Raw genomic sequence first — 18667 nt, 5'->3', positions numbered from 1 at the left:
ATTGCCTTTTCTCACTACTTGGACACGCAACTGGTAGTCTCTCTCTCCAGACTGAGGGTATAGCTGCTGGAGGAGGGTATTAACAGTTTTTCACTTAGTGTCACGCCTTCTAGGGAGCTGAGCTATACCCTGTGTCCCCCAAGGAAGAGCGAGAAAGAGATTTTATTGGCAAGTTTTATACAAAAATCTCGTTTTTTGACCACCTATACTCCAGTCCCTGGCTTCTGCCGGAACTAGGCCACACTTTGTTGTGCTCCTTCACTGGCTTCCCAGGCTTTTTCTGGGGATTTTGAGTGAGCTCTCTAATCCTGGACCAGCGTGGGTGTTGCTTTGGGAGGTGCATCTCCACCTCCTCTTTGGTGGGGGACATGTTTTCGTTGGTTGGGTAGTCTGAACTTGGTCCTTGCAGCAGTTACGTGGTTGTCGCAAGCTCCATCCAGCTGCACATGCCCACGCTGTATGTTATAGTGTACCCCCGACAGTTATGTTACACCCCCCCCCCTTCATCAGACAGACTAATTGTACCATCACCAGATGCTGTATCCGACAAACCTCAGCATTTCCCCAAAAATCCAATCCACCAGACTTAAAGGGGTTATCCCATCTTAGACAATAGGGGCATATCGCTAGGATAGGCCCCCATTGTCTGATAGGTGCGGGTCCCACCTCTGGGACCCGCACCAACAAGGACAGCGGAGAAAGTTGAGGAGGGCGCACTGCGCATGCGCAGCCGCCCTCTATTCATTTCTATGGTGCCGCCGAAAATAGCAGAGCACTGGCTCGGCTATTTCCATCGGCCCCATCAACATGAATGGGAGCGGTGGCCGCGCATGCGCGGTGCGCTCCCATTCACTTCAATGGGAGAGGCGGGGGGGGTGGTGGGCGGACCCCGGGAAACCCGGGTTCCTCCAGCCACAACTCTCCCCGGCTCCGTTCTTTTTGTAGGTGCGGGTCCCAGAGGTAGCGATATGCCCCCATTGTCTAAGATGGGATAACCCCTTTAAGCTGACCATACATACGGGTTCGTCCAACACACTGTGTATGGGGAACTTCGATTCTCCACCGACAGATGATGATGAGGGAGACTAGGATTGGGTGAAATTAATATTTCCACCCAATCCTTTTGTTCTCCGGGGGGAGATAAGCTGCCGCAAGAATTGGCTGGCAGCGGCTTTCTCCACTCTTACCATAGCATACACAGATCTGTTCGGCCGAGCTTAACATGTATGTGCATAGGGAAACATAAAAACCATAGAATGTGTTGGCAGATAAGAACCATTTGGCCCATCTAGTCTGCCCAATATACTGAATACTATGAATAGCCCCTGGCCCTATCTTATATGAAGGATGGCCTTATGCCTATCCCATGCATGCTTAAACTCCTTCACTGTATTTGCAGCTACCACTTCTGCAGGAAGGCTATTCCATGCATCCACTACTCTCAGTAAAGTAATACTTCCTGATATTACTTTTAAACCTTTGCCCCTCTAATTTAAAACTATGTCCTCTTGTAGCAGTTTTTCTTCTTTTAAATATTTTCTCCTCTTTTAGGGTACTTTCACACTAGCGTTTTTCTTTTCCGGCATAGAGTTCCGTCACAGGGGCTCTATACCAGAAAAGAACTGATCAGGCATATCCCTATGCATTCTGAATGGAGAGTAATCTGTTCAGGATGCATCAGGATGTCTTCAGTTCAGTCATTTTGACTGATCAGGCAAAAGATAAAACCGCAGCATGCTACGGTTTTATCTCCGGCGAAAAAAACTAAAGACTTGCCTGCATGCCAGATCCGGCATTTTTCCCCATAGGAATTTATTAGTGCCGGATCCGTCTTTTCTGCTGCAGTATTCAAAATACTGGAATGCCGGATCCGTCCTTCTGGTCTGCTCATGCGCAGAACGGTAAAAATGTGAAAAAAGATACAAGACGGATCCGTCTGTCCGCATGACAAGCGGAGAGACGGATCGGTTCTTGCAATGCATTTGTGAGACTGATTCGGATCCGCCTCACAAATTCTTTCAGTCACATCCAGATCGGCGGATCCGGCAGGCAGTTCCGACGACCAAACTGCTTGCCGGATCACACTGCCGCAAGTGTGAAAGTAGCCTTACCTTGTTGATTCCCTTTTATGTATTTAAAAGTTTCTATCATATCCCCTCTGTCTTTCTTCCAAGCTACACATGTTAAAGGTCCCTTTAATCTTTCCTGGTAAGTTGTATTCTGCAATCCATGTACTAGTTTAGTAGCTCTTCTCTGAACTCAGCTAAGCTGTAATACCAACGATACCAAGCACAACCGCTATACAATGTACAGCTCTGATTGGTAAGCACGGAGAAGGCCGCGGCACTCGCATGAGTGGTGCCTTCTCAAAAAGCAGATTGGAGGGGGGAGGGGTCCCGAGTGTCAAACTCCTATCAATCAGATACTGATGACCAAGGATATCCTGAGGATAGGTCATCAGTATCAAAATCCTGGAAAACCACTTTAAGGGTCCATTCACACGTCCGTTGTTTCTTTCCTGATCTGTTCCGTTTTTTGCGGAACAGATCTGGACCAGTTCTGTACCCATTCATTTTCAATGGGTCCTGAAAAAAATCGGACAGCTCAATGTCTGATTTTTTTTCTTTCAGGACCCATTGAAAATGAATGGGTACAGAACTGGTCCAGATCTGTTACGCAAAAAACGGAACAGATCCGGAAAGAAACAACGGACGTGTGAATGGACCCTAGTGGTCCATTCAGACATCGGTAGAATGGGTCCGATTCCGTTCCACAACATTGCGGAACGAATACGGACCTATTCATTCTCTATGGGGCTGGAAGAGATGCGGACAGCACACAGTGTGCAGTCCGCATCCGCATTTCCGGAGCGCGGCCACCATCTTCCGGTCCGAGGCTACCGAAAAAAATAGAACATGTTCTATTCTTGTCCGCAATTGCGGACAAGAATAGGCAATTCTATGGGGGTGCTGGCCGGGTGTATTGCGGATCCGCAATACACTACGGACGTGTGAATGGACCCTAACAAAGCTAGATCCAGCCCTGTACCTCACATGGATCCAGAGATCTCCACATTCATCACTCTGCTAGATTTATATCAAGCTGAAAGCTCAAGGGGAGTGTCTTTTCTGCTGCAGCTCAGGGGGCGTGTCCTTTCTGTTGCAACTCCCTATCACCACTCAGGAGGCAGTTGAAGGATGAATCTGAGCATGTGCGGCCTTCTCAGTGAGCCGGACAGAGAAATAAGAACAAACAAACAGCAGGTAGCGCTATACAGATACATTTTGTTGAATAACTCAGTGGCTATGCTAAATTATGAATTACATGCAATTACAAAAGAGTACAGCTCCAGGAGCTGGTTTGAAAAAAGTTGAATATTTTTCATGGGACAACCCCTTTTACTGTTATACTCTCAATATTAGTGGGCATTATCAGGAGAACATACTGTAGCAATCTCTGGTTTTTCTTCGTGCCTCCCGATTCTTCCTTCTAAGCTCTTTTGAGCCTTATTATTTTGGATCTCCTGATGTGCCCACTTATAATACAGTTGGTGACGTGTATAGTGAACACTGAGACCTATGAGATATTAATATACGGTATGTATATACAGACCATATTCCCTGTGAAGACTTGGCTATATTACTAGGGCGCGGTCTAGTGGTGTGTGTGTGTGTGTGTGTGTGTGTGTGTGTGTGTATATATATATTACACACTGCTTATCTATAGTTCACATCGATCAGTCATTTTTACGTTCATCTCCTTTCTGTAACAGGGCAAGCTAGAATTGGCCTGTGCTTCTATGGTTCTGCTGTAGTTAGTGCTGTCAGTGATATTTCAGTGGAGGGGGGAGGATGGCTCTTATTTTATTTGAGACTAATAAAGTGATTATATTAACCATGTTAATATATCAACACATCCACATTTTCTCAGCGATAACGTAAAATGCATACTCTCCTATTTCCAGCGCCACTACTCCCAATCACCCCTTCTGACACAGCCAAGACATTATCTTTGTGGCTGGAGCAATATCGTGACTATACACTGCTGCAGCCAATTGCTGACCTCAGCAGTATACAGCATAGGATTGCGGGGGTCATGCAGAGATAAACTGTTCTGATTAGTCATTACTCATCAAGTCTTTGCGGTTAGAATTAGAATTCAGTACCATTAGCATTTTATAGGATAGTTTATCTTCTATCTTTTGTCTAAACACACTCATAAAGGGCCTATTAGACAAGGCAACTATATTTAGAATTTTCATATAATCATTCAAATTTGAGAAGTAGTCGCATATTATTGACCCTTGAGGAAGTCGGGGATAAATGGCAATAAGTGTGGGGCTCTTGTTTTTGTTTTGTTTTTTAACTCGTTTTATTGAGAATAACAAGTGAAAATTGGTACATTTACACATGTGTCAATATTGTATATCATACACGTGAATATACATACTCCGCAGTGGAGTCTTACGGTACAATCGAAATGAAATGCATTTCCGCAATTAGGACATTAAAAGCATCAAAGAAAAGAGAAAGATAAAATGTGGCAACTCCTAATGGAGTACAATCCCTCCTCATCCCCTCCCCCCTGCATAAACAATGAAACACTGAGATAGGTAATGTTATGCGTTTTGCACTGAGTGCATGTGGGATGACATTGCAGTAACTGGTGAAGAACACCAAGAACCCCAAATTTTTTCAAATTTCTGAGGGCACTTCCTATTACCATACATTATTTTTTCATAGGGCAAAATCTGATTTACCAGTGCTTTCCACTGACCTATGGTCGGCGGTCTGTCCGCCATCCAACGTAGAGCTATAGCTTTCCTGGCTAAGAATAGGGTCTCTCTTAAAAAGGTACAAACATACAGGGAGCGGGTATCACTATCCACTATCCCCAAAAGGCAGATCTTAGGGCAGCAGGGTATCACCTCTGTAATTAAAGTGGTTAAAATATCCACTACCTTTTTCCAAAAGGGTTGTACGTATCGACAGTCCCATATAAGATGCCAGAAATCCGCATTATTTTGAGCGCATCTGTGACATCTCGTGTGGTCTTTCCTGCCCATCTTGTGTAGCCTGGTAGGTGTTAGATAACTCCTGGGAAGAATGAATAGTTGAATAAGCCTGTTGTTGAGAGAAGGCGATACAGTTGATGGTGCGCACAAAGCCTCAGCCCATTCCTCGTCAGTGATCTGAGACACCCTCTCTTTCCATTTAGTCTCCACCAACAGAGGTTTGGATCGTACTTTGAGATCAAGAAGGTGCGTGTTTAAATTCGAGATCATCCCCTTTGGCCCCTGTGTCCTGAGTATGCCTATCAATGGGTATTTGGAAATACTTCTTGTGACCCCATGAAATTGAGACTGAAGAGCATGTCGTAGCTGTAGAAGTGGGGCCGCAGAACCCCAAACTTCTCCTGAAGCTGAGAGAATGAGTATAGAACACCTTTCTCATACAGGTCCCTCAATGTGAGCACGTCGTAGTTTTCCCAGATAGCTCTCCCTTCACAGTGCAGCAAGTGTGGGAACATAGGATTGTTCCGTAATACTATATCTTCAGGAAGGTCTTGGTATTGTTGGAGCTTAGCAGCTCCCCAGACCTGATGAGCTAACCTGTGTATGGGTAGTATTCGGCCTTCTATTGTCTGTAAGTTTTCTAGAACCGGCCACAAGGTTGATAGACCCAGATGACATTTCAAATAAAAATTCAGAATTCGGTATGGAAGTCTGCGTATCCCAAGTGGTCAAAAATCTAAGCTGTCCTGCTAGGAAATAAAGAAATAAATCTGGCATAGCCGCTCCTCCCTGCTGCCAACCCCTCTGCAAGTTATCAAAAGCCAGCTTCCGTCTCTCTTTTCCCCACACAAATCTCGCTATAGCAGAGTGCAGCCGTACAAAGAAACTCCTCGGAACTGGGGTGCAGGCATGTCCTAGTAGATATAGTGCTTTGGGTAGGAGAATCATCTTGATAAGATTCAATCTGCCCATTATGGATAAAGGCAATGTGGTCCAAGACTTAAATTTGTCTACAGCATAAGACTCAATAGGGACAATGTTAAGCTGGTGTGACATTGCTGGGTCCTTGGAGATAATGACACCCAGATATTTAAAATGTTCCACCACCATAAGATTGTGATATACAGGGGGCCAGCTTGGGGACCATAAGGGCCGATTTGGACCAATTAATGCGTAGGCCGGAAAAATTACCAAATCGATCGATCAGTTCAATTGCCCTTGGTAGGGATAAATCTACTGAGTCCATGAACAGAATGAGATCGTCTGCATACAACCCTAGTCTATCCTCCCTGCCTCCCACTGACGCCCCCTTAAAGATGTTGTCCTGGCGTATTCTAATGGCTAAATGTTCAATTGCCACTGCAAAGAGCAATGGAGATAGGGGGCATCCCTGCCGGGTTCCCCTGTTTAGAGGAAAGGTAGGGGATAAGGAGCCGTTGACCATAATATTAGCTGTAGGCCGGTGATAGAGCACCCTAATCCAGTTGATGAAAGTGGGACCAAAGCCGAAACATTTCATGACCTGCAGCAGGAACGCCCACTCAATTGAATCCAATGCCTTGGCCGTATCTAGGGATGCCAAGGCCCACTGTCTGCCGTCCGTACATCCCACCTGCGCCACCACTTGAGCTCTCCTGATATTGCTAGAGGTAGATCGGCCTAGTATGAATCCAGATGAACAATTGAGGTAATCACTCTATTTAACCTATTCGCAAAAATCTTGGTCAGGATTTTGTAATGTAGGTTCAATAGTGATATTGGGCGATAGGATCCACATTCTAAGGAGTTTTTATCTGGCTTTAGGAGAACTACAATAGAAGCGTCATATAGTGAATCTGGTAAATGGCCCCTGTCCAGAGAGGCAGCATACATCTTGCGCAGCTGAGGCCCTAGAACAGGGGTACTCAACTAGTTTTATTAAAGGTCCACATACCTGGGTCTGCAGTCAGGTGAAGGTCCGAGCTGAACGCCAACAGTAAAGATGCCATGCGATCATGTGATCCATGCGCGTGGGGCGCTCTGACGTTATAGTGGAGCGCCCCGGGTAAGTCCCAGAATTAGTAATGGCCACATTAGTGCCCCAGTAAGAATAATGCCCCCAGTAAGAATAATGCCCCCAGTAAGAGTAATGCCCCCATTAGTGCCCCCCTTTTCTGCTTTTGCAAAAAAATAAAATAAAATTTGCATTCACCTGGCTGCGGTGAACATTCGCTGCTGACTGCAAGCTCAGGACCGGTGCTCCAACGTGATGACGTCTTGTAGGTCCTGTCTTGAGCTTCTAGTCAGCAGGGAGTGCTCTCCACAGCGTGAGCAAATGGAGGTGGAGGTACCGTAATTTTATTAATTTTTTTACTAGCACAAGTAGCGGTGGAGGTAACGGCTGTACTAATGGGCGTTCCATGATGGAAGAGCTCATTAGTAAGGGTACTTTCACACTTGCAGAAGGACGGATCCGACAGGCTGCTCACCCTGTCAGATCCATTTTGCCACTACTTCGCCGTGCCGCTGCTCTGTGCCCATCGACTATAATGGGGATGGGGGCAGAGCTACGGCGCAGCCAGACTGAGAGGCCGCCAGACTAAAAGTACTACATGTCCGACTTTTTCGTCTGGCGGCCTCACGCCGTGCACTGCCATGCTGCACCGTAGCTCCACTCCCGCTATAGTCAATGGGGAGTGGCAGTCCGGCGAAATAGCGGCAGGACGGATCTGACAGGGTGAACAGCTTGTCGGATCCGTCCTGCCGCAAGTGTGAAAGTACCTTAACAGTCCTTACAGGAAAATTCTGGCACCGGCAAGGGAACTAAAATACCAGCCTTGCTGGTGAACTACTGGCCGGGTGGCAACCCAAGCCACAGAACAGACATATGATAGTTTTGTTCCGCATCCAATTCCCATTATTGGGGGATTGGATGCGGCCCCTTAATTACAATGGGGCCCCAAGAGATGCAGACAGCACACTGTGTGCTGTCTGCATCTTTTTCCGCTCCATTGAAACTAAGGGGTCCGCATCCAATGCCCCAATAATTGGAATTGGATGCGGAACAAAACTACCATGGTTTGATGGGGCTTAATCACTTTATTTAATCAGGTTACCTAAAGAAGATGGCCCAGGGGAGATGGGAACATGACACTGGAGTCAGTGACGTGTTCCCGCCTCTCTGTAGCCCTCTCCACGCCCCCCTTACTTTCCAAATGTGACATTTATTTCATTGGTGGCAGTGGTGATGTCCCTCCCCTCTCCAGCAGCAGGTAAGTGTCCTTTGGAGCTTGAAGCTCCCTTATGTGCTGCCGCTGCTGCAGGGGAGGAGGGACCTGTGAGCGCACTGAGGGAGAAAGCGCTGGTGCCTGCATGTGGAGGGAGCCGTCTCTCACTGCGCCCCTGGGAAGGAGGAAGTGCGCCGGTAAGCTCCGCCTCTTGCACGTACCAGAGTGTGCAGGAGGAGGAGCGCTACATGTGGAGGGAGCCGGCCTGTCTCACTGCGCTCTGGGACAGGAGGAAGTGCGCCGGTAAGCTCCTCCTCCTGCACGGCACAGTGTGCAGGAGATAGTGATGGGAAGTTCGGATCTTTTAGGTGAATCGGTTCATTTGAATCAGCTCATTCGGATCAGAATCGGATCTTCGGTTCACTTGGCGAGTCAGACTGCTGAGCTGACTCGCAAGTGAACTGAAGACTCTAGGTGCCGGTGCGCATGCGCAGCTGCTGACTCAGTCAGTGACACTGCAGTGAGTCGGCTCTTCAGCTCTCTGAAGTTGAACTCGTCTCTGATTTAGTATTGAGTGAGTCAGGAAGAGTGATTTTTTTTATAGTAAAGGGAAGCTGAGGCTGACGTTGGACAGGCGGACAGGAGGAAGCTGTCACTGTGGTGTGCAATGTGAATTGTTGTCTGTTGTGCATTGTTCCCCACAGTGACAACAGTCTGACACTGACAGTAGTACAACCAACCAAGTGAAGTGAAATGTGAATGCACAGGGAAAACTATGTGCTGAACTGTGTCATCTGTCCCTTCTCTTATCTCTCTGCTCCTTATCACTGCTGCAACAAGAGCTGACAGCCTCAGTGTAACCTGTTCTACAGTCTGACAGCCTCAGTGTAACCTGCTCTACAGTCTGACTCTCGGCTCTTTTAACTCAATGAATCGAATGAGTCACTGACTGAGTCGGATCTTTAGGTTCTTGTGACTCATTCCATTCATTTAGACTCCCTGACCCTGCACTACTCCGAGGACTCGAGTCAGAGCTGCTAGTGTGCTGTGCTGGCCTCGCCCCCTCAGCTCTGGTCGGTGATTGGTTGGTGGGCGGGGAGGGGTTGGGCTGGCAGAAGCCAGCTTCCACTCTAGGATCATATTACTGACTCCTCCCCAGTCCCTCCCTCAGGCTCCTGCTGCCAGCGTGAGGTGAGCTGAGCGTCTGTGTCAGCATTGCTGTGTGCTGTGACTGAGCTGCCGGTTCAAACGGATCGGATCACTCTGAACTGAATTGATTGGAGGAGCGCTCTGAAGGATGGCCGGGGTCCGGACAACTGGCAGCCGCGGTCCGTATTTGGACCGCGGTCCGCCAGTTGAGTACCCCTGCCCTAGAATATCCTCATATTTAGAATAGACCTCCAGAGGGATGCCGTCTGGGCCTGGGGACTTTCCCAAGTTCAAACCTTTAATCACAGCAACTACTTCCTCCAACATGATCTCTTCATCAATTCAGCCCAGTTGATGGTGGCACTGCAAGCGGCATGAAGGCAGCAAACTGCCTGTAAGTGATAGGGGTGAGAGAGAGTGCACGTGCTCTTCCTCTTGATCCACTGACCATTTCTTGACTGAACAGTGGAGTGGTTACTGTATTTTTTAACCTTTTTTCTTTTCTTTGGTTCATTAAGTAAAATAAAGGTATAAAGGACGTATTTTAACTCAAACAATAATAAAAGTGAAGTATTAAATTTTCACCTGGGGCAAGATAGGTTCAACGCCTGCACAGGCATCTGTAAATAAATTATTTGATAAACCTTACCCAGGGTATGTCCCAAATATGAACAATATTTAGTTATAAGCATGGCCAGTAACTTATTGCATCTTAAACATAACCTGAGACATATTTCGGACATACCCACGGGTCTCTCACACCCGTTTGCTGACAGGTGTAATGTTCACATGGTAGTCCAATAGAACCCTTATCGCTCATAATGAAAAGAAACAGAGGATGAGCAAGTCCCGTCCCGGACCCAGAACAGATGTTATTGCCCCTAAAGAAGTTTCACCTCATCTCTGGGGCACATTCCGGGGCCTCACTAGGAGCCAGTCCTCGGCCTCCCTGGGGTTGTTAAAGAAATTCGATTTCCCGCCATCTAGGACTCTCAAACGGGCCGGGTAGGACATAGAATATTGCAAATCGAGATCTCGAAAAAACATTTCTTTATCTATGTAAACGTAGCCCTCTTCTGTAGCTCTGCTGAGAAATCCGGGTATAAGGAGATGTTAGCAGATCTGAGGGTGATGGTTTGCTTGATTCTTGCCTTTGGAAAGAATGAGGTTGCGATCCCGCCAATTGAGCATGCGGGCGAGGAGCCGTCTTGAAGGAGCTCCAGGTGGGGGCATCCGAGCCGGGACCCGGTGAGCCCTCTCCACTGCAAAGGCCGCCGAGAAGGACGCGTCCGGGAACGTTTATCTGAACCATCCCTCTAAAAATTAACCGGGGTCGGATCCCTCGGTCCTCTCAGGCATTCCCAATATGTGTATGTTGTTTCTTCTCGAGCGGTTTTCTAAGTCGTCACATTTCTGACGCCACATTTCAACCTCTCCCTCCACAGCAGACACCCTAGCTGCCAAGGGTCTGGTCGAGTCCTCCAGCTCTGACACCCTTTCCTCGGTAAGCCGAACCCGCTCCCTCAGTTGCTGGACGTCATGGCGCAGGAGGCCTAGGTCCACTCTGACCTCCTCTATCTTGCCTGTAAGTGACGACTGGCATCCCATGATGGCTGCCATCAGCTGGCTGTGGGAGGTCTGCAGGGTGAGTTCGGGTCCCCCCTCCGTCTCCATCGCTGGGGCTTGTCCCCTGGTTAGCGGTGCACATGGAGTGGAGGTAGCGGCGGCGCCATGTTGTGACTCCTGGGAGCGAACTCCTTCAGGCGATCCGCCGCTTGTTGTGCCTTCCTGGGACCCATGACCAGGGTGTGCAGTCTCTGGGGGTTCTTTGGCTCAGGTTTGGGTGAAAAAAAAACCTGTTACCAGCTCAGGATTACTCAGGATGGAGCAGGAGCAGCTGTCAGACACGTCCGGCCATGTCGGCAGTTAGCCACGCCCCCGTGGGGCTCTTAAAGGATAACTGTTGTATTATTTTTTTGGAGTATTGGATTGTGGTGATTAATATCACCTTGGTGGCCCTGTTTCAGCTTTTCACTGTGTATTCAATTAACCCTTAATTCCACATTTTTGTTCCCTGTACTGCCTACTTTTACCTGTGCTTAAAATAGGGTTGCTAGGCATGGTCCGTCTATCTGTTGAAGGACGGAGCACGCAGCGTGCAGGGTCACATTACTGACAGCCAGGGACTGTAAGTAAATGACTAAAGCCAGGTCCTCCCCAGCAGCTGATAACAGTGCCTGGGCTGTGTGCACTTCTCCCTGTCCCTGCGCTTGGCAGACGCTCCCTCACTCAGCAGAGCAGGAGAATGCAGAGTTGAAGCAGCGCACAACAGGGAAGGGAGATCTGCCATCTGCTCAGTGTATAAACGAAAGCAACATGTGGTAAGAGGACCCCTTTGTGCTGCAGGAGATTAACCCTTTAGGGGGGAGGGCTCTGGTTACTGACACTTTTCGGGGGGGGGGGGGGGGGCTATTGTTACTGGCTAGTAAGGGCAGGCGCGATTAGCCTCAGGGTGAGGGCAGTGGCGGCCATCTTAACTGAATAGTGAATTGCAGTTTTATGCAGACTGGTTGCTAAGGGCTGAATCTTATTAAATATGGGGTAAGTCAGTCTAATAGTAACTGATTCTGGAACATCATGTTATTAGTAACTACATATATGAAAATTGAAATTAGGGTCTAAATGTGACAGTTATCCTGTAATGTACTAGCTATATTTTGGGGATAGTCACTTGTTGTTCCATTGAGGTTTAAATTTGTTTTATTTTTGTCTTGTATTGTCACATATACAGTGGATATAAAAAATCTACACATCCCTGTTAAAATGTCAGGTTTTTGTGATGTGTAAAAAGAGGAGTTAAATCATTTCAGAACTTTTCCCACCTTTTTAATGTGACCTATAAACTGTACAACTCAATTGAAAAACAAACTGAAATCTGTTAGGTAGAGGGAAGAAAAAAATATAAAAATAAAATATGGTTGCATAAGTGTGCACACCCTTAGGCCTCATGCACATGACCGTTGTGTGCATCCGTGTCCGTTGTTCCGTTTTCCGTGATTTTCTGCCGAGCCATTGACTTTCAATGGGTCCTTTGAAAACTCGGAAAATGCACCGTTTGTCATCCGTGTCCGTGATCCGTGTTTCCAGTCCATCAAAAAAATAGGATCTGTCCTATTTTTTTTGACTGACAACGGTTCGCGGGCCCATTCAAGTCAATGGGTCCGTGAAAAAACACGGAGGCACACAAGATTGTCATCCGCGTCCGTGATCCGTGTCCGTTTTTTTGCTATCATTTTCAAGGCAAACTTGACTTAGTTTTTTTTTTCAAAGTCAAGTTTGCCTTGAAAATGATAGTAAAAAAAACGGACACGGAACAACGGAACCCCGTTTTGCGGACCGTGAAAAAATACTGTCGTGTGCATGAGGCCTTAAACTAATACTTTGTTGAAGCACCTTTTGATTTTATTACAGCACTCAGTCTTCTTGGGTATTAGTCTATCAGCATGGCACATTTTGACTTGGCAAGATTTGCCCACTCTTCTTCGCAAAAACACTCCAAATCTGTCAGATTGCGAGGGCATCTCCTGTGCACAGCCTTCTTCAGATCACCCCACAGATTCAGGTCTGGGCTCTGGCTGGGCCATTCCAAAACGTTAATCTTCTTCTGGTGAAGCCATTCCTTTGTTGATTTGGATGTATGCTTTGGGTCGTTGTCATGCTGAAAGATGAAGTTTCTCTTCATGTTCAGCTTTCTAGCAGAAGCCTGAAGGTTTTGTGCCAATATTGACTGGTATTTGGAACTGTTCATGATTCACTCTAGCTTAAAGGGCTTCTGTCACTCCACTAAACTCATTTTTTTTTTTGTCTCCTTAAAATCCTTATGCTGCGATTTCTCTATATAGGGCTATTACTCAGTTTGGTTCAGTAGTTATATAAAAAAAACAGATTTTTATAATATGAAAATTACCTCTCTAGCAGCAGGTAGATTGACAGGGCCAGCGGACGCGCTCGTTCTCTGACTGGCCCTGTCTGCGTTTTAAATCTCGCGCCGGTCTTCAGTTGGCGCAGGCGCACTGAGTGGAGGACGCTCGCTCGGCCGCTCCATCCTCAGTGTGCCTGCGCCGGGTGTACATGTGACGTCATCGGCGCAGGTGCACTGAGGATGGAGCGGCCGAGCGAGCATCCTCCCCTCAGTGCGCCTGCGCTGACTCAAGACATGTACGGCGCCGGCGTTAGATTTTGAATGCAGACAGGGCCAGCAGAGAATGAGTGCATCCGCTGGTTCTGTCAATCAACATGAGGAGGGGGCGTCATTATGAATGGAGGATGCGGCTGCTAGCAGCAGGTAGCCACCCTACCTGCTGCTAGAGAGGTAATTTGCATATTATAAAAGTCATTTTTTTTTATGACTACTGAACCAAACTGAGTAATAGCCCTATATAGAGAAATCGCAGCATAAGGATTTTAGGGAGACAAAAAATAAAAAATAAATGAGTTTAGTGGAGTGACAGAAGCCCTTTAACTAAGGCCGCAGTTCCAGCTGAAGAAAAACAGCCCCTTGGCATGATGCTGCCACCACCATGCTTTACTGTGGGTATGGTGTTCTTTTGGTGATGTGCAGTGTTGTTTTTGGGCCAAACATATCTTTTGGAATTATTGCCAAAACCTTCAACCTTGGTTTCTTCAGACCATAACACCTTTTCCCACATGCTTTTGGGAGACTTCAGATGTGTTTTTGCAAAATTGTAGCCTGGCTTGGATGTTTTTCTAAGTAAGAAAAGGCTTTCGTCTTGCCACTCTACCCCATAGCCCAGACATATGAAGAATACGGGAGATTGTTGTCACATGTACCACACAGCCAGTACTTGCCAGATATTCCTGCAGCTCCTTTAATGTTGCTGTAGGCCTCTTGGTAGCCTCCCAGACCAGTTTTCTTCTCATCTTTTCATCAATTTTGGAGGGATGTCCAGTTCTTGGTAATGTCACTGTTGTGCCATATTTTCTCCACTTGATGATGATGATGTCTTCACTGTGTTCCATAGTATATCTAATGCCTTGGAAATTCTTTTGTACCCTTCTCCTGACTGATACCTTCTAACAATGAGATCCATCTGATGCTTTGGAAGCTCTGTGGACCATGGCTTTTGCTGTGGGATGCGACTAAGAAAATTTCAGCCACGACCAACTAGAGCAGCTGAACTTTATTTGGGGTTAATCAGAGGCACTTTAAATGATGACAGGTGTATGCTGACTCCTATCTAACAGGATTTTGAATGTGATTGCTTAATTTTGAATACAGCTACATCCCCAGTTATAAGAGGGTGTGCACACTTATGCAACCACATAATTTTTATTTTATTTTTTTCTTCCCTCCACCTAAAAGATTTCAGTTTGTTTTTCAATTGACTTGTACAGTTTATAGGTCACATTAAAGGTGGAAAAAGTTCTGAAATAGTTTTTGTCTCATTTTTTTACATCACAGAAACCTGACCTGTGAACTTTTTATATCCACTGTATAATTATTATTATTTTTTTTTTTTTAAATAATGTGGACACAGGATGTGATTTTGTATGACACTGGTCTCCCCATATATTGTGTTGGATGTATGTGGGATGTTGATTGTGGGTTTATTTTGGCTTTCATCTGTCAGATGTATGTACTGTTTTAATTGTTTGTTTTTAACTTTTGCTGCTTCTTGGTACCAATAAAAGATTGTAATATTTATTTTTATTTTTTTCATGTAATCTTTGGTTGTGCCAGCAATTTTCATACTTTTTGTATTTTTGGATGTTGCAATCTGCAGTATGATTGTTGTAGCACCCTCAGTATTAAGTGTTGCCTACCATATACAGTATTTTAGTGACACATGTAATATATTGCAATGATTGAACGATGAGCGATAAATCGTTTATTTTCTGAAAGATTAATATTAGTCCCTTGTCTAATCAGAAATCTGCCAGTTGTTTAACATTGTAAATGTTCTAGGGGCTGAATGAGCAATGATCAACTTAACTGCAGCGCTGCCTCTCATTGAAAACCAATGGAGGGTGGACACCAGGCGGCCGCTGCCAGAATTTTGGTGTAGGGTCTAAAGTAAGCTAAGTGGAAAGTACTCATTCTTGTCTAGGCAGACATGGTTACAGAACCTGGAAAACCAGAATGCCGTGTTTTCATCCGCTCTACTTTCCCTTTACAGGTGTCTTGTCCATGTGCTAAACTCCAGCACAGTCAGATATTGCAAAATTCGGCCAAATCATTCTCGCTTCCAGATGGATATATGCCGTCATGAGGCCCGTTATGGCTGTCATCAGGAAGACGCTTGCAATTTTGCACATAGCCATGTTGAGTTGTGTGTTTGGATGCTGCAAAGACAATCAGGTACTTTGTGAGGTTTTTTGCTTAAAATTTTTTATATTTGGTTAGATTAGAGTATCTTCACACGCAGCAGTTAAGGTACGGTCAAAACTGCACCAGAAAACACAGTGTGGATGTGGTTTTTACAGTGTTTTTTTGTTTTGTTTTTGTAGTATCTTTAGAAAATTTATTTATTTTAAATATTGCAGTTCTTATCATCATCGTCATTTAACCATCTAGTGACCGGCCTCTTTCGGGCCTTAATAAACAGGAATTTTTTTTTTGTTTTTAAAAAAATTATTTATCGTCCCTTTTAACCACCTCCGGACCGCTGTACGCAGCGACGCGTCCTGGAGGTGGTTGATTAATTCCGCCTGGACGCGCCGGCGCGTCCTCTCGCGAGACGCGAGATTTCCTGTGAACGGATCGGAAGGTAAGCGAGTGGATCTCCAGCCTGCCAGCGGCGATCGTTCGCTGGCAGGCTGGAGATGTTATTTTTTTTAACCCCTAACAGGTATATTAGACGCTGTTTTGATAACAGCGTCTAATATACCTGCTACCTGGTCCTCTGGTGGTCCCTTTTGTTTGGATCGACCACCAGAGGACACAGATAGCTCAGCAATATGTAGCACCAAGCACCACACTACACTACACCCCCCCCCCGTCACTTATTAACCCCTTATTAGCCCCTGATCACCCCATATAGACTCCCTGATTACCCCCCTGTCATTGATCACCCCCCTGTAAAGCTCCATTCAGACGTCCGCATGATTTTTACGGATCCACTGATAGATGGATCGGATCCGCAAAACGCATACAGACGTCTGAATGGAGCCTTACAGGGGCGTGATCAATGACTGTGGTGATCACCCCATATAGACTCCCTGATCACCCCCCTGTCATTGATTACCCCCCTGTCATTGATCACCCCCCTGTAAAGCTCCATTCAGACGTCCGCATGATTTTTACGGATCCACTGATAGATGGATCGGATCCGCAAAACGCATACGGACGTCTGAATGGAGCCTTACAGGGGCGTGATCAATGACTGTGGTGATCACCCCATATAGACTCCCTGATCACCCCCCTGTCATTGATTACCCCCCCTGTCATTGATCACACCCCTGTAAAGCTCCATTCAGATGTCCGCATGATTTTTACGGATCCACTGATAGATGGATCGGATCCGCAAATGCATACGGACGTCTGAATGGAGCCTTATAGGGGGGTGATCAATGACAGGGGGGTGATTACCCCATATAGACTCTCTGATCACCCCCCTGTCATTGATCACCCCCCTGTCATTGATCACCCCCTGTAAGGCTCCATTCAGACATTTTTTTGGCCCAAGTTAGCGGAAATTTTATTTTTTTTCTTAAAAAGTCTCATATTCCACTAACTTGTGTCAAAAAATTAAATCTCACATGAACTCACCATACCCCTCACGGAATCCAAATGTGTAAAAAATTTTAGACATTTATATTCCAGACTTCTTCTCACGCTTTAGGACCCCTAGAATGCCAGGGCAGTATAAATACCCCACATGTGACCCCATTTCGGAAAGAAGACACCCCAAGGTATTCCGTGAGGGGCATATTGAGTCCATGAAAGATTAAAATTTTTGTCCCAAGTTAGCGGAAAGGGAGACTTTGTGAGAAAAAAAAAATAAAAAATCAATTTCTGCTAACTTGTGCCAAAAAAAAATTAATTTCTATGAACTCGCCATGCCCCTCATTGAATACCTTGGGGTGTCTTCTTTCCAAAATGGGGTCACGTGTGGGGTATTTATACTGCCCTGGCATTCTAGGTGCCCTAAAGCGTGAGAAGAAGCCTGGGATCCAAATGTCTAAAAATGCCCTCATAAAATAAATGTGGGCCCCTTTGCGCATCTAGGCTGCAAAAAAGTGTCACACATGTGGTATCGCCGTACTCAGGAGAAGTTGGGCAATGTGTTTTGGGGTGTCATTTTACATATACCCATGCTGGGTGAGATAAATATCTTGGTCAAATGCCAACCTTGTATAAAAAAATGGGAAAAGTTGTCTTTTGCCGAGATATTTCTCTCACCCAGCATGAGTATATGTAAAAAGACACCCCAAAACACATTGCCCAACTTCTCCTGAATACGGCGATACCACATGTGTGACACTTTTTTGCAGCCTAGGTGGGCAAAGGGGCCCACATTCCAAAGAGCACCTTTCGGATTTCACCGGCCATTTTTTACAGAATTTGATTTCAAACTCCTTACCACACATTTGGGCTCCTAGAATGCCAGGGCAGTATAACTACCCCACAAGTGACCCCATTTTGGAAAGAAGACACCCCAAGGTATTCGCTGATGGGCATAGTGAGTTCATGGAAGTTTTTATTTTTTGTCACAAGTTAGTGGAATATGAGACTTTGTAAGAAAAAAAAAAAAAAAAATCATCATTTTCCGCTAACTTGTGACAAAAAATAAAAAGTTCTATGAACTCACTATGCCCATCAGCGAATACCTTAGGGTGTCTACTTTCCGAAATGGGGTCATTTGTGGGGTTTTTGTACTGTCTGGCCATTGTAGAACCTCAGGAAACATGACAGGTGCTCAGAAAGTCAGAGCTGCTTCAAAAAGCGGAAATTCACATTTTTGTACCATAGTTTGTAAACGCTATAACTTTTACCCAAACCATTTTTTTTTTTTTACCCAAACATTTTTTTTTTTATCAAAGACATGTAGAACAATAAATTTAGAGCAAAATTTATATATGGATGTCGTTTTTTTTTGCAAAATTTTACAACTGAAAGTGAAAAATGACATTTTTTTGCAAAAAAATCGTTAAATTTAGATTAATAACAAAAACAGTAAAAATGTCAGCAGCAATGAAATACCACCAAATGAAAGCTCTATTAGTGAGAAGAAAAGGAGGTAAAATACATTTGGGTGGTAAGTTGCATGACCGAGCA

At 45.6% G+C, this 18667-nt stretch overlaps 1 protein-coding gene across 4 annotated transcripts in view; it reads left to right on the top strand.

Annotated features, from left to right (window-relative positions):
• ZC3H7B (zinc finger CCCH-type containing 7B) overlaps positions 1-18667 on the top strand; it is a 139745-nt gene that overhangs the window by 69800 nt on the left and 51278 nt on the right. For all 4 annotated transcript variants that reach the window (XM_040406791.1, XM_040406792.1, XM_040406794.1 and 1 more), the window contains one exon: positions 15567-15748. In XM_040406791.1, coding sequence (XP_040262725.1) covers positions 15567-15748 — 182 coding nt within the window. The remainder of the gene's footprint in view (positions 1-15566; positions 15749-18667) is intronic.

This window comes from Bufo bufo, chromosome 9 (genome assembly GCF_905171765.1).
Source record: "Bufo bufo chromosome 9, aBufBuf1.1, whole genome shotgun sequence".
NCBI classification, from domain to species: Eukaryota; Metazoa; Chordata; class Amphibia; order Anura; family Bufonidae; genus Bufo; species Bufo bufo.
Note: the sequence above shows the minus strand (reverse complement) of the source record. Positions and strands in the feature narration are given on the sequence as shown.